The 24,065-nt window shown below is 39.7% G+C and overlaps 1 protein-coding gene across 1 annotated transcript in view; it reads right to left on the bottom strand.

Moving 5' to 3' along the window:
• The window catches only part of LOC149323815 (CMP-N-acetylneuraminate-poly-alpha-2,8-sialyltransferase), a 112,841-nt gene that overhangs the window by 43,104 nt on the left and 45,672 nt on the right, over positions 1–24,065 (bottom strand). The window contains exon 4 of the mRNA XM_089492757.1: positions 8,674–8,967. Within this exon, the coding sequence (XP_089348883.1) occupies positions 8,674–8,967 (294 nt within the window). The remainder of the gene's footprint in view (positions 1–8,673; positions 8,968–24,065) is intronic.

The raw sequence follows: 24,065 nt of genomic DNA, 5'->3' as shown, positions 1-24,065 counted from the left end.
TTTGTTTAAAGATTAATTCTGTCCAACAATGGAGATCTCTGTTCACATCTCCAGGTTCTACCCTACCTTGAATGCTTGAACAGGGCTTGTGAAAACACTGATGCTACAAAGAATGATGAACAATGTCTTCCATAAATATCTGACCACTTGCTGCCTATCATACCAAGCCTTATGATTCCAGTTAAAAAGATGCTTCACATTAAGGACTAAGAGCAAATTAATTTGTCTAGGTTGAAAAAAAAAGTTTATCGGCACTAACCTACAAAGTAACCATTTGGATACAATTCAACATGGATGCAAATCCATAGTCAACTTCGTATCATATCTTAAAATTCAATCTACAGTCTCTAGACACATATGTAAATTTGAAAAGCTACTGCTACATGCAGTTAATATTAAAAGTCTTACACATAACATTTACAATTTAGTGATAGATTCATTCAATAACAAACAAAATGAGGTTAGGCAAGCCTAGATAAATTATTTGGGCATAGATATACAGGTTGAGTCTCCCTTATTTGGAATTTAAAAACTCAAAAATACTCCAAAAACCAAAACTTTTTTGTGTGTGGCTACTTTCTAGTGTTCAGTGGACATAAACTTTGTTTCATGTACAAAATTATTTAAAATATTGTATAAAATTACCTTCAGGCTATGTGTACATGAAACATACATGCATTTTCTGTTTAGACTTGAATCCTGTCTCCAAGTTATCTCATTAAGTATATACAAATATTCCAAAATCTGGAAAAATCCAAAATCTGAAACACTTCTGGTTCCAAGCACTTCAGATAAGGAAGACTCAGCTTCTATCTAGATGAAATCACCAGAAGATTATGTGGAAATGCCTCCACTGCAAAGGAATCAAATTGCATAGAATCAAAATGATTTATTGTTGGCATTTCACACTTCTTCACCTGAGTCAATTAAACAAAAAGTGTTGACAAATTTATGACAATCTGATAATTATATGCACATATGGTGGGAGTGTCTACATGTGTTTAGTTTTTGCCTCGAACTAGTCATTCTCCAGCTTATTTTTAAGCAATGACAAACATAAACAACGTAATTGTTTTTTGTCTCACTGCAAGAAGGGCAATGGCACAAAACTGGAATTAATATTAGATAATTTGAGAAGGAGACTTTGGACCCTGGAATTAATGGATAAAGGTATCATTTAATGTTAATAAATGAAGATGTACACAAACAGAACCAGGATTATATCACTGTGCTGCATCTGAAGAAGTTAAGTTTATAGCCACAAAAGCTCATGCAAAAACAAAAACAGTCTGAAAAGTGCTGCCACATTTCTTTTTCTTTCTTTTTTCTCTATCATCCTCATTCCTCCTTTTACTGACTGTATGTTTGGTTGCTATTTATAAATCATATTAAGTACAATATCACTATTACATTTCCTCCCAGAATGCATAATACTTTATTTAAGTTGTCTGTAGATATCCTGCATCAGAAGCTAGATGTAATTCTTATAGTAAATTTCAATGATAATTATTGGAGCACCTCATAGAGTGTTCCATTGTGCAATGGAACCCGTAATGCTATGATTAATTTTGCACACCAGGACTCATCATGCTATGACGTCAATTGCACAACAGGACCAAATCCACAACAGTTATGCTGCTGGCTCTGCTTGTGAAAGGAACCCAAAGACATAGCTACATATCTGCTTCCCTTCTGAGAATATGGGTGTTACACATTGTTGCGGTTATATGCTTGTAAGTTGGTTTATAATTATTGAAATCCACTGTGGCATAGCAGTTTGAGTGTGAAGACTATGACTCTGGAGACCAGGGTTCAAATCCCCATCTGGCCAGGAAAACCCACTGGGTGGCCTTGGGCAAGTTATACTCACTCTGTGGCAGAAAAAGGCAACCAAACCTTGCCAAGAAAACCCCATGATAGGTTCACCATAGGGTCTCCATAAGTCAGAAAGAGCCTGAAGCTACACAAGAACAAGAACAACAACAACAACAGCAAAAATACCTAAGAGGATGGTGGCCACTACTAAATTGTCACATTGCATATCTGCTGCCTTCCAAGGAGATGCTTTATTCTTGGGGAATGGAAGGCTAAGAGGGATCAGCAAACTTAATTTGGGAGTCCAAGTGAAGCCTGGGCTGCTGGAGGAGGGCTGGGACTGTCTCACTGATGGGAACAATTTGGGAGGGAAGACAGTTTCAGTCATCCACCTTCTCAAGTAATTGTTCCATGCTTATTATCAATTCAGTATGTTCAAAATAATTGAACTATTTTTGAAAGAAAACAGTAGTAATGCAAAGACTGAAGCAAGTGTAAAATAATCCAGAGGAAATTTTTGCCAGTTCATTCTCTCTCTAAAATAAAAATAAAAATGTTTTCATTGTATACCATTGATACCTTCAACTATATATTCTCTAAAAAGTAGAACAATGAGACCACAAGACCAGTTAGAAGCTTTGCCATTCCTCTGATATAAATAAAAAATGATTCAATAGTGCTTGTGCATGCAGTTTTGAAATAAAGAACTCATATAATAAAATATAACATAAAGTCTGGCTGAAAATCATTTCTTTCTTTTCTCTACAGCAGCTGAGTTCTTCATAAGGTAAAACAGAATGTTTTGGAAAAACACAAAGGGATGCTTAGCTATCAAAGATAAATATTCTCTTTCCTCCAAAACAGTTTAATGGACTCACTTAGGCTGTTAAATATAAAATTGTGCTGTTTATTTGTTCCCTACTCAGATTATATCCATTTGAGTCCAGGTTGCTACTTGAGAAGATGCTGTTAATGATGTGCTTCTGTTGGAGCTTTTTAAAAAAATCTCTTGTAGTCCTTAAAAAAAGAAAGAGAGACTGTGGATGCATTTCTGCGATTAAAAAGCATTATAACAGTCTCTGTTACTCTGCTGACTGAAACATCATTAAAGCCATTTTTAAAGAACCCTCTGCAAATGGGTATTGTATGCAAATGTTCCTGTTTTAAATAAAACACAAGATAGTATGAGGTTTCAGAATGGATCACAGTTTAACTGTTTGCAAATGTGTTTAACTGTTTGCAAATGTTAAAGTAAAGGGAAATTCCAGTATTTTCTAGATAAAATATTTTAATGTAGGTGGATACATCTTGAATTTCAGACCAACACTGTTGCTAAAGAAATACAGTGGAGCCTAGCCTTATGCAGGGGATCCGTTCCAGACCCCCTCCTCCCCGCCAGCATGTTCTAGAACATGGCCACATAGCCCCAAAAACCTACAAAAAACTATGGATGCTGGCCATGAAAGCCTTTGACTTCACATGAGTCAGATTTGCTTTTGATCTGGAACAGAAACGAGGCAGTGGGGTCCCAGAATAGCCAGCTCATTCTTCCTCCTAGCTCATTCTTCCTTTCCATCCTATTAGATAAAGCAACTGTTCTGGGTTGTTGTTTTTTCACAGTGACTGTTCCTGTAACTTAAGGCCAGAGCATTTGTGCCAAAGCTATGTACAAATTGGAAGTGATGGTAGGTGGTCTTAGAGTATACATACATAAGATGCAATCTGCCTCTTCTAGTCTCTCACAAATCAGTCTCATCTCTTTTTCATTGACAACAGAAACTTTGGCGGGTTAGAAACCGCCATTAAAGTACGGACTCAGTCCGTACTAGGGTTAGGAAGGTGCAGTGCTTCCGCACCCCCCTAACCCTAGTATGGACTGAGTCCATACAAAATGGCGGCTCCCCTTCCACAAGGGGGCCGCCATGAGCGACGTCACAACCGCGCCGCCTCTATACGGGGCGGCGCGGACGTGACATCATCGGTCCGTGCCAGGGCGCCTAGGGCGCCCTTTCCGCGGACCAGGAAGGAGCTCCGTTTCGGAGCCCCTTCCTGGTTTGCGGCGGCGCTTTGCTTCGCTGGGCGCAGCCTTCAGATGGCTGCGCCCAGCGAAGCAATGGAGAAAGGGGCCAAGTGGCCCCTTTCTCCTTCTCCCCACCGCCGCGGGGTGTCCTTGGGGCTTGAAGCCCCAGGGACACCCCTTTTCAGGCTGCGGGGAAGCGGCGTTTTGCTGCTTCCCCGCAGCCTGAAAAGCGGCGGATCGGGGCCTCAGCGGCTGCCATTCTGGCAGCTGAGGCCCCGATACACTGGGGAAAGGGGCGGGTGCAGCCCGCCCCAAATGGGCGGTCTATAACCCGCCTATCTTTTCTCAGCTGAAAATGCAGCCACTGGTAACTGGTGTATCTAATGGATAGCATCATTAGGGTCTTTGCACAGCTTCCCCACTTTTCTGTTTTAAAAGACAGGGACTCCATGGGTACATTACATTTCCTTACTCTTTCACTCCTGTTAGCTTGCAGCAATCTTCCCCTTCTTATTTAGATTCTTCTAAATCTGAAGCATCCCTTAATTTACCATAATTTGCTTATTAAACAGTAACGTACAGGCTCCCATTTTCAGGATCTTGCTGTGCTCAATAGCAGCTAAAGCTTGAAACAGCATTGCTTTCTTTGTCAGAACAAGATTACTTCTTCGGTGAATTGCTATGAAGTGCCCTGATCTTCTTCAGTTCACACTGGGTTTGATTCATAATAAAAGAGAATACAACACTGGCCTTGTTCAGGCATTATATTCCAGGCGTAACTCTCAGTCCAGTAAGAAACACACACACACATACACACAACTCACTCTGAGAGAAAAGGTGTAAGAAAGTATCTTGGTTTGATAGCATTTCTTTGGTCATGGTCTCTCTATCCCTGATAGGGCAGTTATGCATACTACTGTACTTTACAGAGGGGAGATCTCTGTTGGAAGGCACTTTAAAGATAAAGAACCATAAAAAGGGAAGACAGGCCTTGATTTCTCCATCAACATCTAGTCCCTGGACAAAAGATCAAATATGCATAATGGATTAACTGGACACAGTCTCCCGTACTATAGGAGGCTGTATCATATTTATACTGAAATGACATTAATCACTTCAAAAGTTCCATCTATTCTATTAAATTAGCATAAAGAATTTTCATACAAATACATGACCTATTTTCTACGGATGTATTTTTTTCTTTGTATGGGAGGTCATCCTAATCTCTGGCCATGGAATTTAACATTCCCATTCTTTCTAGAGATAGCTAAGTGATTGGGGAAATGTCACAACCAAATAAACATAGTCATGATCAATTTCATTTGTTCATGATTCACTGGAAAATACAATGCTTCTTGGCAAAATGGAAGTCAGTAGGTAAAAAGGGAGATCGTACATCAAGTGGATTGGTTCAATCAGAGAAGCCACAGCCATGAGCTTGCAAGATTTCAGGAGGGCAATTGATGATTGGAGCTCTTGGAGGTATCTTATTCATAGGTCATCATAAGATGAAGCAAGCAACAACAACAATAACAACAACAACAACAACAACAACAACAACGGAAACTGGACGTAGTACATAAGAGCCCAAGCACAGACTGGAATACTGGTTCCCTCAAAACATAATTCAACAAGCTTCCACCCTCCTCCTGTGATTATTTCAAATTTAAAGCATCCAAATAGCATGATCGGGGTTCACACCCACACTATTCTCCCATCCATCTCCCGTCAGTAAATTGCAACCAGTGCACTTGTCCCTTCAGTAAAGCATCATGGAGCTGCCATTTGGCAATAACGTAAGATCTTGTTATTGCTAAATGGCTCTATGATACTTTACTGATGGGACAGGTATGCTGGTAAAAAGGTTATGACACAGGAAGGCTGGCAATTATGATTTACTGATGGGAGAAGTATGGGAGAAAAGTGTGGGGTGTGAAGCCCTCGCACTATTTGGATGTTTAATTAGAATTAATCACGAGAGGAGGATAGAAGCCTTCCGGTGTGATAACTTCTACAGTTAAATTCAAATATGCTTTAAAGCTACCATCAACAGACACGGTTTCATCTTCCAAGCCATGAGTGAAGATTGCTACAGTAGTTATTTAGATCAGCTATAAAGATTGCATTTTTATTTAGTGTTTCAATGAATAAGGATACTATAAGAAAAAAAGGTTAGCTTTTTGCTTGTTTTTTTACTACTGTTAAAGAAATCTTCATTCCAAAACAATCAGTTTTCACATAACACCACACATTTTCTTTGAAATTTAACTTTTAAAGAGGATGTATTGTTGTATATACAATCAAAATCCTAGAGTGAAACAAATCCAATATTAGCCCAGTCTCATGAACACCCACTGAAATGAATGGAGCTTACTAGTCACAACAAATTGAAATCCCAGTGAACTCAATGGGTCTATATAAGGCAACACTAACTTTGGATTCAGCCCTATGACAAGGGGAGTATCTATCAAAGTTTCATCTTGCTGGGTCTTTGGATGAATTCATTCCACAAAGCTTTGCCTCTGTTAGGGGAGACATCTGACCTGGCCATACAAAGTTTCCACCTTTTTGTGGGAAGCTCCCACTTAGTCTTGGATTAAGATCCAAGCCGGTGAAAAGAATACTAGGGCTTGTAAAATTTGCTTCTTTTCTGAGCAGATGTTTACCTGGGTAATGAAACTTTCTAATATCACCTATTACAATTATCCACAATCCAAGTGGTATTCAGGACCTCTTTGGCTGTGACTCCCTAGTTCTGGAATGATCTCTCAAGGACTCGATTTGTTTACAGCAATGAATAGAGTTTTTTGTTTGAGACTGTCAATTTCTAATCCTGATGTTAAGCAGAAATATTGTCTGGTGTGTTGAAAGCATTAAATTCTGAAGACACAAACAGCTGCACAATATGCAAAACTCAAGCAGAATTTTTGTCCATCTGTGCAATTGTACAAGGGAAGGGGAAAACCCCTTAGCTGTCTCCCCTTTTCACACAGTTGTTCAAAGTACAGGAGCCCTGAGAGAAAAAGGTGCCAACTCTCTACCTGTAACCTCATTCCCTTTAAAGAAGCAATCAACAAAGCTAGGAAAGTCAATTGCATCTACTCAGAGATGTCAAGTTTCACTGATAAATGTCCAGATGCTAGAGAGCAAAAAAACCTATGTGGTATGACATCCTTTTTCTATGCACAAATAAGATGGTGAAAGTGAAATGTAAAGGACCAAGACAATGTTAAGAAGACACTGCTGTGGAACACTCCAAAATGTTTAAAATTGGATACCTGAATTATACTTCTAATTCTTTAAGGTATTGTGAGAAGATAGCATGATCTGCATGCCCATTGAAAGCTTCCATGAACAACTATTCTCCATTTTTAGATGATTCTTTTTTTCCCCTAGTAAGAGTCTCTAATGTCCACAAGCATGGCTTTGGGACAACACCAATCAATTTTGTACACAAAACACCTCTATAATTGACCGAAATTTGCTCAAATGGAAAAAAAAATGGACAGTAACTCTTGTATTTTCACATTATGGTGGGAAAATAAACAAACAAAAACCTTTCAATATCTTTTGCTCTAGCGCTCAATAATGAAATAAGAGAAATAGGTGAACTGCATTAATCAGATCAGTCGACTCTATAATGGGGTTATAAAGCTGATCTATTTAAGATCAACAAAATTCAAACTTTTAATGGATGAGTAAATATAAAAAATGTAAGTAGTTTAATTTGAAGAAGACATAAATACAAGACTAAATCCAATATCAGTCCTACGTAGAGTAAACCCACTGTAATAAAAGAGGCTTATTACTCACAATCAATGTAAATCACTTTGACTTCAATGGGTTTACTCCATGCAGGACTAACATTGGGTCTACTGTAACTCACTGTCTGTGCATTAAAAGAATATGCTAATGTTATAAAGCATCTTCAGATCATTCAGGAATATCCCACTTAAAAAAACAAGCAAAGCTTGAGATTGTGTATCTTTTGCAAAATTTGCAGATTCTAGAAACTAGTATGCTATAACAACAGTTACTTCAAAAATCGAATAAAGAAAACAGGACATCAATGCAATAAAACAGTAGATAAGGATAATCTCTAGGAAGACTGAATACATCAAAGAAATCAAATGTATATGACAAAGTAACTAGTGTGATTCTCGATGCCAAAACAGAAGAAGTAGGGCAATAGGAGACAGACGTGATTTAACACCTCAAAAAGTAGCAAGGTGCAACACAATCTGAATAGGCACTTTCCCTCTGTCCACATTTTCTAAACATTTTAAAGGATAAAAAAAAAGGTACAAGACGAATGAGGGATAAATAACTCAGAAAAGATAGTGTATAGTATGTTCATACTGCTAAATCAAAATAATCAGGATTTCTGGAAGTTCAGGGAGAGAACACAGGCATCAAAAAGCTTCTGTCAGCACAAAAAGAAGAGTTTTGAAACAACAACAACTGTCTTTGAGGACAGAATTAAAATTTAAATCCAGAGTTAAGCGAAGCATACTTAGTATTAGGTCTAGTTTATACTAGATAGTTTTGCTCTAATTTGGAAAATTTCAAATAATTTCTCATAAAGATTCACATCCTCTCTGTTCACATAGAGAGGAAAGGGTCAGAAAATTAAATCATTCCCAGTTTTTGCCTCTGAATGGTCTAAAAGAGTGGGAAACATTTTCTACCAAACAAGCGTGGCTTTATCAAAAGTATAATCCATTATGACTAGAATGGAATTATCATAAACCTTTTAGAGCTATTCTTTCTGTCAAGTGGAAATTTTAGTTATGAGTTCTATTGTGCCAAGGACAGACCAGTCTTTTCCAGACACTTACCCTCTGACAGCATGAATAAGTCTCAGTGATGGATAGGCAGTTCGCACTTTCAATTTATTCTTAAGGATTAATGCATTAACCCACTCCACATGCTTCTCTCCGCCTTTGACCATGAAAGCAGGGATCCAAAGGACACTGTCATTCAGCATGGATAGTCTATGCACAAATTTTTCTCTGTCACTCTCATTCCGAAAGCCTCCAAATGCTCTTTGTACAACTGATGGGTTCATGGTAATAAAATCTGATTTAGTTCCCACATCGGCAGCAAACTCCACCACAGGAGCTAGATTGCACCTGAAGAGGAAGAGATTAATGGAAAAAATAAAAATAAATATGAAACATTAACTCAGATAAAAAGGTGTGCATGAAATAAAGACTGAAAATGAACTAGCAAGGCTGTTTTAATGTAGGTGAACAAAAATAGCCATGACATCCTCTATGGCTTAGCACTGTGTTGGATATAAGTATTCCGAACAATCTAAAATATATTGGGTGGAATCCAGAAGCATCTTAAATCTAACTGAAATGACCAGCACATCCTACATAAGTGTATACGTACTCTAAAATCAGCTTACATATTCAATGAATGGGCTACTGAAACAAAGCACACTGCTTAGCCACTTCAATGAATGGAACTGATTTCCAAAGAATGATTCATTATGATCAGGTTCTAAGCTAAAAGACAATGTCCTGGTGCACCACTGCACGCACGCACACACAACTGCTATGTGGATAAACATGTAAATATGATGTCATGAGAAAAGTAATCATTCTGTGATTAAAATTTCAAACCTTGGTGCAGCACTGACAGACTGTTTTTTATTTGATCATGGCTAAATATTGTCTAATGATCCATGACGTCTAGATTGCTGCTGCATATTTGGCAGTTCATATTTACTCTGCAATAATAAGAGATTGCCTGGTGGGTCTGCAGTAGCCAGAATTCCTATGCTGTACTTCTATGCATGAGAACTCCTGATAAACATGAAGTGGATGTTTGTCAGGTGAGACGAGTAGTGGCGGCCAGCCATGGTAGAAATGAGAAGTGATGCCAGCAGATAGAGGTATCCCATATGATTTTCTTCACATATTAATTGAATGTGTATACAAAGGGTGTAAACTCACTCCAATTGTTCCCAAGTACCAAGTTTGCTATAAATATCAATGTTTTAATGGCCAAAGTTTGTTTATGTTGCTGTTCAAATCATGTCAATGTCTTTTAAAAGAATGAACTTTAGCCAATACTTGCTTCATCAACCAAAACTAGCTTGAGCAACCAGATAGCCAGCTCTAGAAAATATAGGGTCATACAATCATGTATATGTTTTGATTCTGCATAGAGCTTTGGCAATTTTCATTAGTGTCCATAAAGCTGAAACACAGAACACTTTTATAATGAATTCTATGAAGTCTACCCTCACAAATATACAAATGTCAAATACTCTTTGTGAACATGTCTGCCATGTTACCTCTCCCATGGAAAGTTTCTACAGTCATAGAATACAATCTGTTAATCAAGTATAGTATGGTATTCACAAATAATTTTCAAACCAACTTCTGCCAGATTCACTGTCAACTAGAAATCAATAAAGATCTGTTCATTCATACAAATGATTCTACTCAGATATTAAATTTGCTCGATGTAGCATTACTGTCTAAAGTATGACAAGCACTCAGGACAGGGCTCTTCTAATATTGTCCTCAACATTTTATAACTTATGACCTAGTAGGCACCCATTTCACTTTTTATGTCCTGCTTACTGATAGCTGGCCAAAGTCCATTTTTTATTACACGTATTGGGGCTCTTTGTTTACTTTTGCTTGTACCCTAAAATACAGTGTACAAGCAGTCTTCTGATGCTTTGAGTATTAGATTGTTGCCTTTTAAAAATCTGCATTTCATGTTCTTAAGGATTTTGATGACAGGTCAGCAAATGGCCAAGCCAAATTATAGTGTGAGAATAAAAATATTGTTCCACATTGGCAAACCGTTTCTATTTCTTCTCTAGTACATTTTGATGCCTGGTCTCTGCTTCTCCCATCAGGTTATAATTTTATTTGCAAACAACAATTATGAGAATATGAAACTACTGTAATTTCTGAATTACAGGCACACATACCCACCCACCCCCCCCACCCCAAATTGCTTGGCTGTTCAAAACTGATTCTATTCTGCATCCGTTATAAAATTCCTATGATACACATGGGTAATATTTTCTGAAGATGCTGAGGACCAGCTAAATATAATCAGGAAAGCTATTATTTTCTGTCAGTTTACAAAGATGTAGGCTAATCTTTAAATGTAGATGTAAACCATCTTTAAAACGTTGAAATTCAGCTAGTCTCATAAGTCAACTATTCTCATCACTCCTAGATCTTTTAGTACTTCTCCCAGGAAATCTCTACATAGGTTTCAGAACCTGATAAGGTGTCTTATGAGGGTGCTTTTGTTTCACTCTTTTTTCACATCAGGCAGCTGCTACCCAATGGAGTGCCTGACTGTACAGTACTTCAATCTCAAGTACTAGCAGAGAAATCAATTTTAAAACTGGAGACACCAGATCAGTTCTTAAAAATAAAAATAAGCTGGAAATTGGCCACCAGTTTCAAGAGTTCATTCTCCAGTTCACCCACTCCGAAAATAAAGGCAACTGTTTTACAAGTTTCATTGGTAATAAGAAGGTTTCCAAGAAATGTTAGAGACTTAGCCTTTCTTAAGAGTTCAGAAGCCAGCACAAGGATTTTGGCTGATTTTGTTTTTTCTTGGGAGGAAAAAACAATGCCTTATGTCAAAAAGTCTCCTGAGTTGAGAATAACACTTTTTGGAATTATCATGGCAGGATACTAATATAATGTTCTCCCACAGGATTCTAGGAATTGCTGCTGACAGACCAAATAGCTGTGGAATGCCTGACACAACAGCATGAACAAAATTAAGCTTAAGATCTTTCTTAAGATTAAAAATTTTTCTTAAGATTCAAAGCAAGAACAAATCGAGCTACACAGAGAGCCAGTGTGGTGCAGTGGTTCAAGCATTCATTCTGGAGACCAGGCTTTGAATCCCTGCTCAGCCATGGAAACCCACTAGGTGATCTTGGGCAAGTTACACTCTTTCAGTCTCAGAGGGAGGAACAAACCTTGCCAAGCCAACGTAATGTTAACTTCAGGGTCACCATAAGTCAGAAATGACTTGAAAGCACACAGCGACGACGACAACAAACTACAGTCGGCCCTCCATTTTCACAGGGGATCCATTCTGGAGCTCCCTGTAAAAATGGAGACTCACAGATATTCAAGTTCCTTAGACTTGAAAGGAGCGTGTGCCCACGAGTGCATATGGGTGTGCGCTGTGGGGGCGCTGCCATTGAAAATAATGGAGGTTGCCCCTCCATGAATATTCAAGACTGAGGATCTCACATCTGTGAGAAAGGAGGGGGGCAACTGTAGTTTCTGCAGAAAACTAAAATGTGTTGCCTAAGGTTTTTGTTGTTGATTTTTTTAAAATGTTACATTGTATACTCCTTATTGCATTTTCAAGAAAACAAGCTACTACACACAGTTTCTAAATATGGCATGTACTTTATTAAATCTCACTGTCTGAAAATTTATCAGAAATTCAGTCATCCCTATCCAGTTTTCAACAACTTGGGATGACAATCAAAATGATCTGAATAGAATTAAATGTATTTAAGTAGGAAGATATATCTAACTCCATCTTGAAACTTATTCACTGAGAACAAGACTTACATACTGAGGTAAGCTTGACTATGGACTGTAATCCTATATACAATTATCCAGGAATAACTGCCAAGGAACTCAGGCTGCACCTGCACTGCAGAAATAATGCAGTTTGACTCCACTTTAATTGTGATGGCTCAATCCTATGGAATCCTGGGATTTGTAGTTTGCTCTGGCACCAAATTATTCTATAGCCTTGCACCATGGCAGTTAAAGAGGTGTTAAACTACATTATTTCTGCAGTGCAGATGCAGCCCAAGCCAAATGCATGCACAATAATCCGCAAAAGTCACTTTCTTCTTAGGAACAAACTAGATATAACTTTTTCCATGTCATTAGCTTTTACATGACTTTTTAAATACATTTAGTAGGCACAAGATAAAGGTAAGCCAATTTAGGACTATGGAATAGGGGACTTTAGTCACTTTCCCCCTGCTATGGCTGTGACCAAAAATCCTCCCTTCAAACACAGATGGTTGGAACTTAAATGGCAAAAGTTGAGGTTAAGAATTCATGAGTGAGATTACGAATTAAAGGCCACCTACACATCATCATCAGAATCATTTATTTTATTAATTTATGTCCTGCCTTTTTCCCAATGATGGTACTCAGGATGGCTGGCACCTTATGTTCCAGATCTAGCTCTCCCCTGCCCCAGATCTTTTTTTAACCACATAACTAATTTAACAACAACAACTTTTATGAAGTCTGGTTGCTGACGACATATGTACATAAGGACCTATCTTCACTACTTGTTTTCTTGTCTTGTGAATAATGGGTGTATTATAGGATCATAGAGCTGAAAGTTACTACAATAGTCATCTAATCTAACCACCAGCCAGTGTTTTAGTCTAGCACTTGTGTCACCATACACCAGTTTTAACTGATCCTACAGCCAGGCACTCTCCTTTTGTTAGAACACTTTCACATTCATCCCAACAAGCTCACAGATGGGCAGACTATGACAACATGATAAACCAGTACAGTCTGCCCTCCCCATACGCTGGAGATCCGTTCTGGACCCCCCCCCCCCCCGCGTATGGGGAAAAGAGCATATGATCAAGCCCCATAGGAAATAATGGGGCACGTGCTCATGGCAGTGCACGGGGCATGCAGCGTGAGTATGCGCTGCATTATTTCTGCCTGGGCTTGCCTTCTGCATGAGCTCAAAGCTGCGGAAGGCAAGCCCGCCTATAAGGAGGATCGATTGTAACAGTATATATCTAACACCCAGGAAACTCAGCCATGATTTTTTTACAAAATCCCCCACATGTATTTCTGGAAACAGTTTTGTGTTGTTTTGTGTGAAAAACACACCATTACAGAAAAATAGGGCTTCCTGAAAACATGTGGATTTTTTTTTGTAGGTAGGAGTAATGTATTTGAATAAAAATCCTAATTTTGCACAAAAAAACCAACAAGTTTTACTGGATGTTGTTTATATATGAAAAAACTGACTTTTTACGTACACAAAAACATGACTGTCATGCAAAACTATTTTCACATCAAATAACTATGATTTCCATGCAGAAAATTAGGGTATTTTTGTGCAAAATAGTTTCCCCAAATACTTAACAATATATGAATACCACATGAAAACTGCACAGAAATGTTTGTTTTCTCCTACAGTAGGGATAAAAACTATGTGAATTAATTATCCTCACAAACCAGGACAAAATAGTAAAAAAAACCCACCCATCTTTAATCTGTTTACTACGTAGGTAGGGAACAATGAAACCATAAACCACACCTGCACGATGAAGAATAGCATAAGTATCAGAACTAGGAATTAGCAAAAATTTTGTTTCACCTTTTTAATAAGAAAAATTCTAGGGTTTTTTTTTTTTTTGGGGGGGGGGGGGAGATCAAACATTTAAAATGTCCAAATTTCACACATTTCTTTCTGAATCTGATGGACAGGACTTGAAAAATTTTTTAAACAATGTGGGAGAAATCAAAGCTGACAGATTTATCCATCCTGGCAGATGGCTATAACTGCTTACTTCTGCCTGTAAATCCTAGTGTGTTTGGCCATGTCTCTATGCTGTCTTTAATAGCTGCAGGAGAGGCATGTATATACAACATGATATCCTTCACACTCTATCAAATGGATTTCCCAAGTGCAGGTGGGTGAGAATTTATTCTGGACTGCTTTTGATAAGAATTTGCCAAGATTAGAAAATGTTATTCATAAATACGGTATGATGAAGACAATTTTGGATTTTAAAAATGCAATGTGTTATAAATTGAAACTGACAGATTCATGCATCCTCAGTCAGAATTTCACAGGTGAACTCCAAAATAAAAGTTATTATTTTGCCCCTTTAAGTCATTTCGACTTAAGGCGAATCTATCACAGGGTTTTCTGGGGCACAGAGTGTTTGATTTGCCCAAGGTCACTCAGTGGTTTTTCACGGCTGAGCAGGGAATCAAAAATTAATCTCCAGAGCTGGAGTCCAACACTCAAAATAGGTATTAATTTCAAATAAAAATAAGTAACAATTAATGGCTAAATCTTGTTGATAGTACTGATGAGACTAGACACATTATTAATTCAATAGTATTACCTATGTGCTGATTCACCATTCAACAACTGATCAAACAGGTGTACTGTTTGGGACTAACAACAGGGTGCTAGACAATAATAAGTAATACTAAAGTTATTATCTTTATGAGATTATTTTAATGCAGTGCCTCTCTGAGAAAATAAATGGAGGATGGATGTTTGTTTTGATTATTGTCTACTGGAAGCTTTTCTTTAAACCCTCACCAGCGTATGCTATCATCCAACAAATGCTCTCTCTCTCTCGCAACATGGTCCATTGTTCTTAATGAACTGATATTAGCACATATCTGAAATCATCGTCACACTCCATACTGTGTACTGACTCCAGAAAACAGGTGTGCGGCTATAAATATGCATAACAACAACAGTTATCAGAGATTCATCACATCGCATGGAAGACTGTAGAACAACTGATTCCATCTATACAGAAAGTCACATTAATATCTTTATGGAAGGATCTGAAGTACAATTAGTGAGTGACCTGGAAACAATGACAGCAAACAATTTTGCAATTTAAGCCATGGTATTTCAGAATGGAGCCTGTGTGATTTAGCAGTTTAAGAATGTTGGAGCAGGTGTCCAGGAGACCACGGTTCAAATCCTCTGTTCAGCCATGGAAACCCTCTGGGTGACTTCAGTAACTCCACCTCTTTCATCCTCAAAAGGTCACAATGGAAAGCTTCCTCTGAATAAATCTTGCTAGGAACAGAATTGCTATAAATTGGAGTCAACATGAAGATAACTAACAACAACAAAGTTCAAAATGGGAACTTTCTGCAGATTTTAACAGCATAATTCCTGAAACTATTACCTAGGTATAGTTCATGAGGTGATAAATCAATCTGGGTCTATCAGGCTGTACGGGGGTGGGAGTGGGGGTATAGATGAAATATTCCTCCATGAAATGAAATGAAGGTTACGTGTGAACTATTCTCCTTGACATTTAAGGTACAATCATATGCTCCAAATGTGCTAGTTAGGGAGAAGACTATAACTCAACCACTATGAAGCATGGGGATCTGACATAAGCCCTATTAAGGTGTTGGAAAAAGAACTGTGTGGTAGATATCCTGGCTACTCTCCTTTTCTATATAGCATCCCTGTGCCTGGTCTTACTGCCCTCCTTGTACTGGATGCCAAAGATTTGCAGCAGAAGATGGCAGTACCCACTTAGACTCCCCCTTTACAGCTTACAAACTACAAGGGTTCTGAATTACATGGAAGCCAACATGCCTCCACTGACATGCAATATAGAGGGCAGGTGATCCAGGCAGGGGATGTGACAGCTAAACTGCCTGGTGTTTTTATTGCCAGGCCAGAAAACTGGGGAACAGCACAAATAACTTGTTGTTTCCAAACTCATGTTATGTCTCAATGTATAATCATGGCATATTTATTTATTTATTTAGAGTATGTATACTCCACTCTTCAGCCAAAAGGCTATCAGAGCCACATTACAATCTCTTCTATACCACAGGTAGGAATTGCCCATCCAAATGTTGTTGGAATATAACTTCTAGCACCTCAAGCCATCATAGTTAAAGGCAAAGAATGCTTGGAGCTGTAGTCTAGCAACATCTGGAGGGCTGCATATTTTCCATCTTTGTGCTACACACCAATGGGAAGGGGAGAAGGCTTGTATAGCTTTAACAACACAAAATGGATTATACGTGGCTAACAAGAGCTGCCTATTGTTCCTCTGCCTGAAAAAGAAAAGGAACAAAACTTCTTCAACTTTCAGCTGCTGATGTATTATATGCTGACAAAGAGGAAACTGGAAGTTCTGTTGTGTTCTGAGTAGGAAGTACTGTACAACTTTTTTTTAATCTACAAAGTAATACTTGCATGTGAATTCAGCAGCCAGAACAAAACCACATCCTTTTTCACTGCCAAAAATGAAGAACTGAATTCTTCACCATTGCAGAAGTAATAACATTATTGCAGAAGTAACAACTCTGGAACAAAGAGGTCCAAACTATCATTCTACAGCACTAAGAGCTCTGTGAGTTTTACAAGTCCTGTTGACATCTAAGTTACAATCTTCCTATGGCATTTTATTTTTGTTGGCAGATTTAAGAATGAAAAGAGTTAGGATACAAATGGAAATGTAACATTTTCATGCATCTGTCAACAAGGAATAAATGCAGGAAACTGCATGTTCTAAATTTGAAACAGGAAGTTCAAAATGTAGTCATTTTGAGATACCAAAAAAACTGCTCTGAAAAAGAAAAGTAAAGGATAGATCTGAGTGCTCTTTTTAGTCATCCCTACCTGTTTTTTGTTTGCTTGTTTGTTTGCTTGCTTGTTTGTTTGGTATAACTAACATTGCACTTGAAAATCCATACATATCCAAGCAGGTGATATGTAAGCTAAGGACACAATGCTGCTCATCTGTGCAGAAATACATTTGGGTTAACATGGGGAAGTGATTTTTTACTCTTTTTAACAGTCTTACTTATGGCCCCTTGAGACAGAGTTGCTTTGCTAATATAGCAGCAGCAGCATGTTAGAATTAATTGGCCAAAAAAAGAAAAAAGAAAGAAAAGGAAAAGGAAAAAGGAAAAATTAAGAAAGAACTCACATTCTCAGTTCCTAGTTGCATGAATGATGTTTAAACATAGCTCTCAGACTGCTTCCTTTGGAGAAGGTGCACATCGAGCCAGGAGTTGGTAAGGTCATGAAAAAATAAGCAAAAAGGAATATATGTAAATTTCAGGGGGAAAGAGAAAGCAGGGTAGGTAGTTTCACCCATGTATAAAAAGCTCACCATCAACCTTTCTAGCCTCCTGGGAGTGAAAGCCTCACCTATTCTGGCCTCCAGGCAAGATTAAAAACCTGCCCGGGGCAGTAAGAATTGTTCCACTATGTGAAGAGCAAATTGAACCAGGTCAAAGGAAAGTTTCAGATGGCTGTAATTCATCTCAAAACTCTGTCAAACAGTTGTACTGTCAGGGCAAGTATTTGGGGGCAGATGGCAACGGCTTCCCTGAGGCATAAGCAGGAGGGTTCCAAAATGCAGCAGAGCTGACTTGCCACATAGAGAATTAAGTGAGGAAATACACAGGGCTATCCAAACACTGACAGCAGGAAGAATAAGACTAATATATCCGGAATCTATATTGCTAACTACACTGCTCTTTTCAGATAGTTTAATGCAGCTTTCCCAAGCTTGGCTGAATATGATGAGAGCTATAATCTCACACATCTGGATGGTAGCAGGTTGGGGAAAGCTGGTCAACTGTGGAAAATGTCAGTCCACAAGATTCCATTCCAAACATATGATCATACATTTGTTGCCTTCTATTGTGAATGACTTCTTTTCAATTTTTGTATATAAAGAGCCTTCAGAGACGTGAATGACCTTTTCCATGGCAGATTCAAAAGGTTAGTTTTCCATTTGAATAACAGGAAGCCAAAATAACACTGTGAAAAATAATGGCATTCATCCTTCCAGATCTTTACCAATGCCATTGCTTCTAAATTTCCTGTACTGAATTCTGAAGTAGAATGTGGAGTATGTATACTTTTTTTCCAAGTCAAGGACTCCTGGAAGGTTTTCTGTCTGGTGTCAATGTGCAAACAAGTTCTCACATGCAAGTTCCAGGCAAGCATTCTCTGAAAATGCCAGCCACAGATGCTGGTGAAACGTCAGGAAGAAACTCTTCTAGGACATGGCCACATAGCCCGAAAAAACCACAAAAAACTATGGATGCCGGCCATGAAAGCCTTCAACGTCACACATGCAAGTTAGTTTTTCTATCTGATGCACCATGAAGAGTTTATACAAATAATGGCCTAATATTCCCAAATAGAATTGACCCACTGAATCAATAGGATTTACCAAAGTGCTGGCTCACTATTTAACAATTAATTTGGTGGTTCTTCACTAATTGATAATACCAACAGGATTCAGGCCAGTATCTCCATGAGACATCCAGACTGAGAAACAAATGATATGTGGAACATGGAAAATAGAAACACACAAAAGAGTAAAGGAAATTTGGTTAGAGCTTTTGGATTTGACTGGCAATTTGAGCTGTAGTAGAGCTCTAGGAAACCCCAGATATCATTCATAGTAGGGATGAGAGAGGGATTTTTTTCCCATCTTAGTCAAATTATTAGTTATATTTTTAATTAAAAATGTTCTTCATATTTATGATGGAAACAACATGAGTTTAAAGAAAAAATAAAAGTGGGAGAAACCTCAAATTGACAGCTTTTCCATCCAGGCCCAGTATTTTGAGTGCTCAACTTTTATAAGTCTCAATGTATTCAACCACATTAGTGCTGAATTAAGATTGCCAGCACTTTTTTTTTTAAAAAAAAGGTATTTATTTATCAAACCTAATTTCAAGTGTATTAAGCATGGCTTTCTTCATGCTGGGAACTGCTTACACCCATTGAATTAGGCTGATATAAATGAGAGAAAAATTCATTTCAATTAAGCAATCAATGGAGGAGATGGGCAGGGGAAAAGTGGCAGGGGAACAGCTGAGAAATTGGTCAGGAAAGCAACTAAATTTTGTCATCCCTGCCTGAATCAGGACTGTATGTTTTCTGTTGCCAATTTGAAAGAGACTGAAGAATAAAACAGAGGTATTTTGGCTTGCTGGGGAAGATGAAGCTTTTAAAATACAGTGGGCCCATGGTATCTGCTGGGGTTTGATTCCAGGACCATTGATGCCAAAATCCACTGATGCTCAACTCCTGTTATATTAAATGGTATAGCAAAATTATGTCACCTATATAAAATGGCAAAATCATAGAGTTGGAAGAGACCGCAAGGGCCATCCAGTCCAACCCCCTGCCATGCAGGAAATCCAGATCAAAGCATCCCTGACAGATGGCCATCCAGCCTCCGTTTGAAGACCTCCAAGGAGGGAGACTCCACTACACTCCTAGGAAGTGTGTTCCACTGTCGAACAGCCCTTACTGTCAGGAAATTCCTCCTAATGTTGAGGTGGAATCTCTTTTCCTGCAGCTTACATCCATTGCTCTGGGTCCTAGTCTCTGGAGCAGCAGAAAACAAGCTTGCTCCCTCCTCAATATGACATCCCTTCAAATATTTAAACAGGGCTATCATATCACCTCTTAACCTTCTTTTCTCCAGGCTAAACATACCCAGCTCCCTAAGGCGTTCCTCATAGGGCATGGTTTCTAGACCTTTCACCATTTTAGTCACCCTCCTTTGGACACGCTCCAGTTTCTCAATGTCCTTTTTTAATTGTGGCACCCAGAACTGGACACAATATTCCAGGTGGGGCCTGACCAGAACAGAATATAGTGGCACTATTACTTCCCTTGATCTAGACACTATACTTCTATTGATGCAGCCTAAAATCGCATTGGCCTTGTTAGCTGCCGCATCGCACTGTTGACTCATGTTCAACTTGTGGTCTACTTGGACTCCTAGATCCCTTTCACATGTTGTCTCCTTAAGCCAGGTGTCCTCCATCCTATATCTGTGCATTTCATTTTTTCGTCCTAAGTGCAGTACCTTACATTTCTCCCTGTTGAAGTTCATTCTGTTAGCTGTGGCCCAGCTTTCTAGTCTATTCAGGTCATTTTGAATTTTGATCCTGTCCTCTGGAGTATTAGCTATTCCTCCTAATTTGGTGTCATTCCCCCAATTTTTTCCTCCATTTTGAAATGTATATTTTCTTGAGTATTTTCAAACTATGGATGCTTACTGTATATACTCAGCTATAAGTTGACGTCATATATACGGGGCCAAAATTGTTGTTTTTCATATGACCTATGGATAAGTTGAGGGCCAGACTTAAGGAGGCAGCCCAGCTGGGAACAGGCTCAGGGATGGTATACCCACTTCTTCTCAGCTGAGCTGAGGCAAGCCAACTGGAGACAACCCAACTGGAAAGAGGCTATGGGGGTGATTGATCACCTACCCAGCCTCTTCCCAGCTGGGTTGACTCCTTGGGAGGCAGCCTGACTGGCAATGGGCTGGGGGGATGACTGTACTGGCCCATGTGTAAGCCAACCCAGGTTTTTTTGGGGGGGTGTCAATTTTTTGACCTAAATTTTTCAACTATACAAGAGTATATACGGTAAATCTGTGGATAAAGAATCCATGGATATGGAGGTCCTTTCACACTACCGAAATATAATGCTAGGAAGGTCCCATGGAATCATAGCACTATATTGCCCAGGTAATTATAGCATTATATTGCACTGGACTCTCTTTGCTGCAATGCTGTGGCCTGCAGAAATCAGGATGGCATTCTTACCTCCTGCACTGTAGGACCTGATCCAGATGTAGAGAGCCTGTAAGCCTCCAATGCTCACTGCCCTGCCTTCTCCACATCTGCTCTCCCTCCCTCTCCTCTGGTCCATTCCCCTGAGAAAGCCATGTGGCTCCTTCCCCCAGAAGGCAGCGGGGAAGCTTTGGGAAGGACATGGGGGAGGTGGAGGAAAGTGTGTGTGTGTGTGTGTGAGGCGGGGGATGCTGTGTGTACATGAGAGGAGCACTGCAGTGACAGAATGGGACTCTGGAAGGGGGGTGGATCTCATTTCTTTAGGTTTGCCCATTAAACAGGCAAAATTGAAAGGAAAGTTCTCATGAACTTTTGCACTGCAAATCATATGCAGCAGTGGCAAAAGAGGCCACTAATGGATTTTTCTTGTGGGTAAAAAAGATTTGCTCTTTCTACAATCTTCTATGGTTCTACCACATGATGGTGATGATGCCATGCAGGAGGGGGGAAATCGAACATGCAGTTATCACATTATTCTGCTGCTTTGATGGCCGTGTGCAATAAATGCCATGGTTCCATTTAATGGAATCCTCAGACTGGCAGTGGGAAACCCACTGGGTAACTTTGTGAAAGTCACACTCTCTCAGTGTTAAGAGTTCAGTGTTCAGAGAAAGGCAAAAGAAAATTGTGCCATGAAAAAAAACCATGATAGGTTCCACCTTAGAGTCTTAGAGTGGAAACAACTTGAAGGGACACAACAACAAAGATGTATATTAATTAATTAATTAATATTATAAACAAAAACAGAAAGTACAGTGGAACTTATAAAATTCCTTTCTTCTAGCTTCATGTGTGACATATTTTATAATAATAAATAATAAAAATTTTATTTGTATACCGCCCTTCCAACGATCAGGGCGGTGAACAACATGTTAATAACACAGTACAATTACATCATAAAACACAATAGAAATACAACACAGCATATTAAAATCAAATTAAAACCCTGTCAGCCAGCTACCACTGCCGTCGAAGGGGGAAGACTAGTTGGAGCTTACTTCGGGGAATGCTGATCGAAATAAGAAGGTTTTTAACTCCCTTCTAAACTGAGCCAGGGAGGTAGCCGAGCGGAGCTCTATGGGCAGCGTATTCCAGAGGGCCGGGGCGACGATGGAATACGACCTCCTCATAGTGGAGGCTAATCTGGCCCCTGGGGCCCTCAGTAGTTGCTGCCCAGAAGTTCTGAGGGTGCGGGGCGGAATGTATGGAGAGAGGGGGTCCTTCAGGTATCCTGGGCCCAAGCCATATAGGGCTTTATAGCTTATCACCAACACCTTGTACTGTGCCCGGAAGCGGATGGGCAGCCAATGCAACTCTTTTAGTATAGGTGTAATAGGACTGGCCCTGGAGGTACCAGTAACCAGTCTGGCTGCCATATTCTGTACCATCTGTAGCTTCCGGGTGTGGTATAAGGGTTGCCCCATGTAGAGTGCATTGCAGAAATCCAATCGAGAGGTTACCAGAGCATGTACCACCGTTTCAAGGTCTCTCTGGGCCAGGTATGGGCGCAGCTGGCGAATAAGCCGAAGCTGATAACATGTGCTCTTGACCGTCGCATTCACCTGAGCTGTAAGGTGAAGCGACGAGTCAAGAAGCACCCCCAGACTGCGCACGGAGTCCTTCACAGGAAGCGTGATCCCGTTCAGGACAGGTGGAACCACCGCCATTCCTGGACCAGGGGAACCTATCACAAGTACCTCCGTTTTCTCTGGATTCAGACTGAGTCGGTTTTCCCTCATCCAGCCCATTACTGACTCCAGACAGGCCACGAGAGGAGAGACGCCATCCTCAGTCACTGCATCAGTCGGAGACATAGAGAAGACTATTTGGGTGTCATCAGCGTACTGATAACCCCGCGCCCCATGTCTCCGGATGATCTCTCCCAGTGGTTTCATGTAAATGTTGAAAAGCATGGGAGACAGAATGGCTCCTTGAGGGACCCCAGTTGTGAGGGCCCTCTTATCGGAGCACACATCTCCCAGCTGCACCATCTGGAATCTCCCAGAGAGGTAGGACCGGAACCACTGGAGCGCAGTGCCCCCGATTCCCACCTCTACCAGGCGCTCCAGAAGGATACCATGGTCTATGGTATCGAAAGCCGCTGAGATGTCCAAGAGCACCAACAGGGACACGCTTCCCCTGTCGATGCCCAGACGGAGATCATCGAACAAGGCGACCATGGCCGTCTCAACCCCGTAACCCGCCCGAAAGCCAGTTTGAAATGGGTCCAGATAATCCGTTTCATCCAAGATCGATCGAGGCTGGATTGCAACAGCCCTCTCGATCACCTTCCCCAGGAATGGCAGCAGCGAAACTGGCCGATAATTATTATGTATCAGGGGGTCAAGGGAGGGCTTTTTTAACAAAGGTTTTACAATGGCCAATTTCAAATTGGTTGGAAATTGCCCTTCCCTCAAGGATGTATTAATAATCCGACGTAACAATGAAGTTACTGTCAGTCCCCCCTGCGCCGCCAGCCATGAGGGACAGGGATCGAGAAAGCAAGTTGTCTTCCGAACGCTTCCAAGGATCTTGTCCACATCATCGGTACTGACCATATATTTATTTCCTTAATTTTTTTATTTTAAAAAATACCAAATTCAGTTGTGCAGCCATACCCATTTTCACATCCTCCTGGATCTATTCCCACCATTAAGCCAGAAGAGCAATAGAAAGTCAATAGCTTATTTGGGCCTAGATGAGCAAGAATACTTTACTCAGAATTGCCACTTCTCATTTTATATCAAGTTTCTGAAAGTCTCTGGCTTTTGATGAGGACTTTAAAATTTCTAGCTTTTCTCTTGTATTTAATCAAG

This window comes from Sceloporus occidentalis, unplaced genomic scaffold, assembly GCF_023333645.1.
Source record: "Sceloporus occidentalis isolate IW3139 unplaced genomic scaffold, rSceOcc1.0.p SCAF_1, whole genome shotgun sequence".
Lineage (NCBI taxonomy): Eukaryota > Metazoa > Chordata > Lepidosauria > Squamata > Phrynosomatidae > Sceloporus > Sceloporus occidentalis.
The sequence above is the reverse complement of the archived record's forward strand: the minus strand, read 5'-3'. Positions and strand labels throughout refer to the sequence as shown.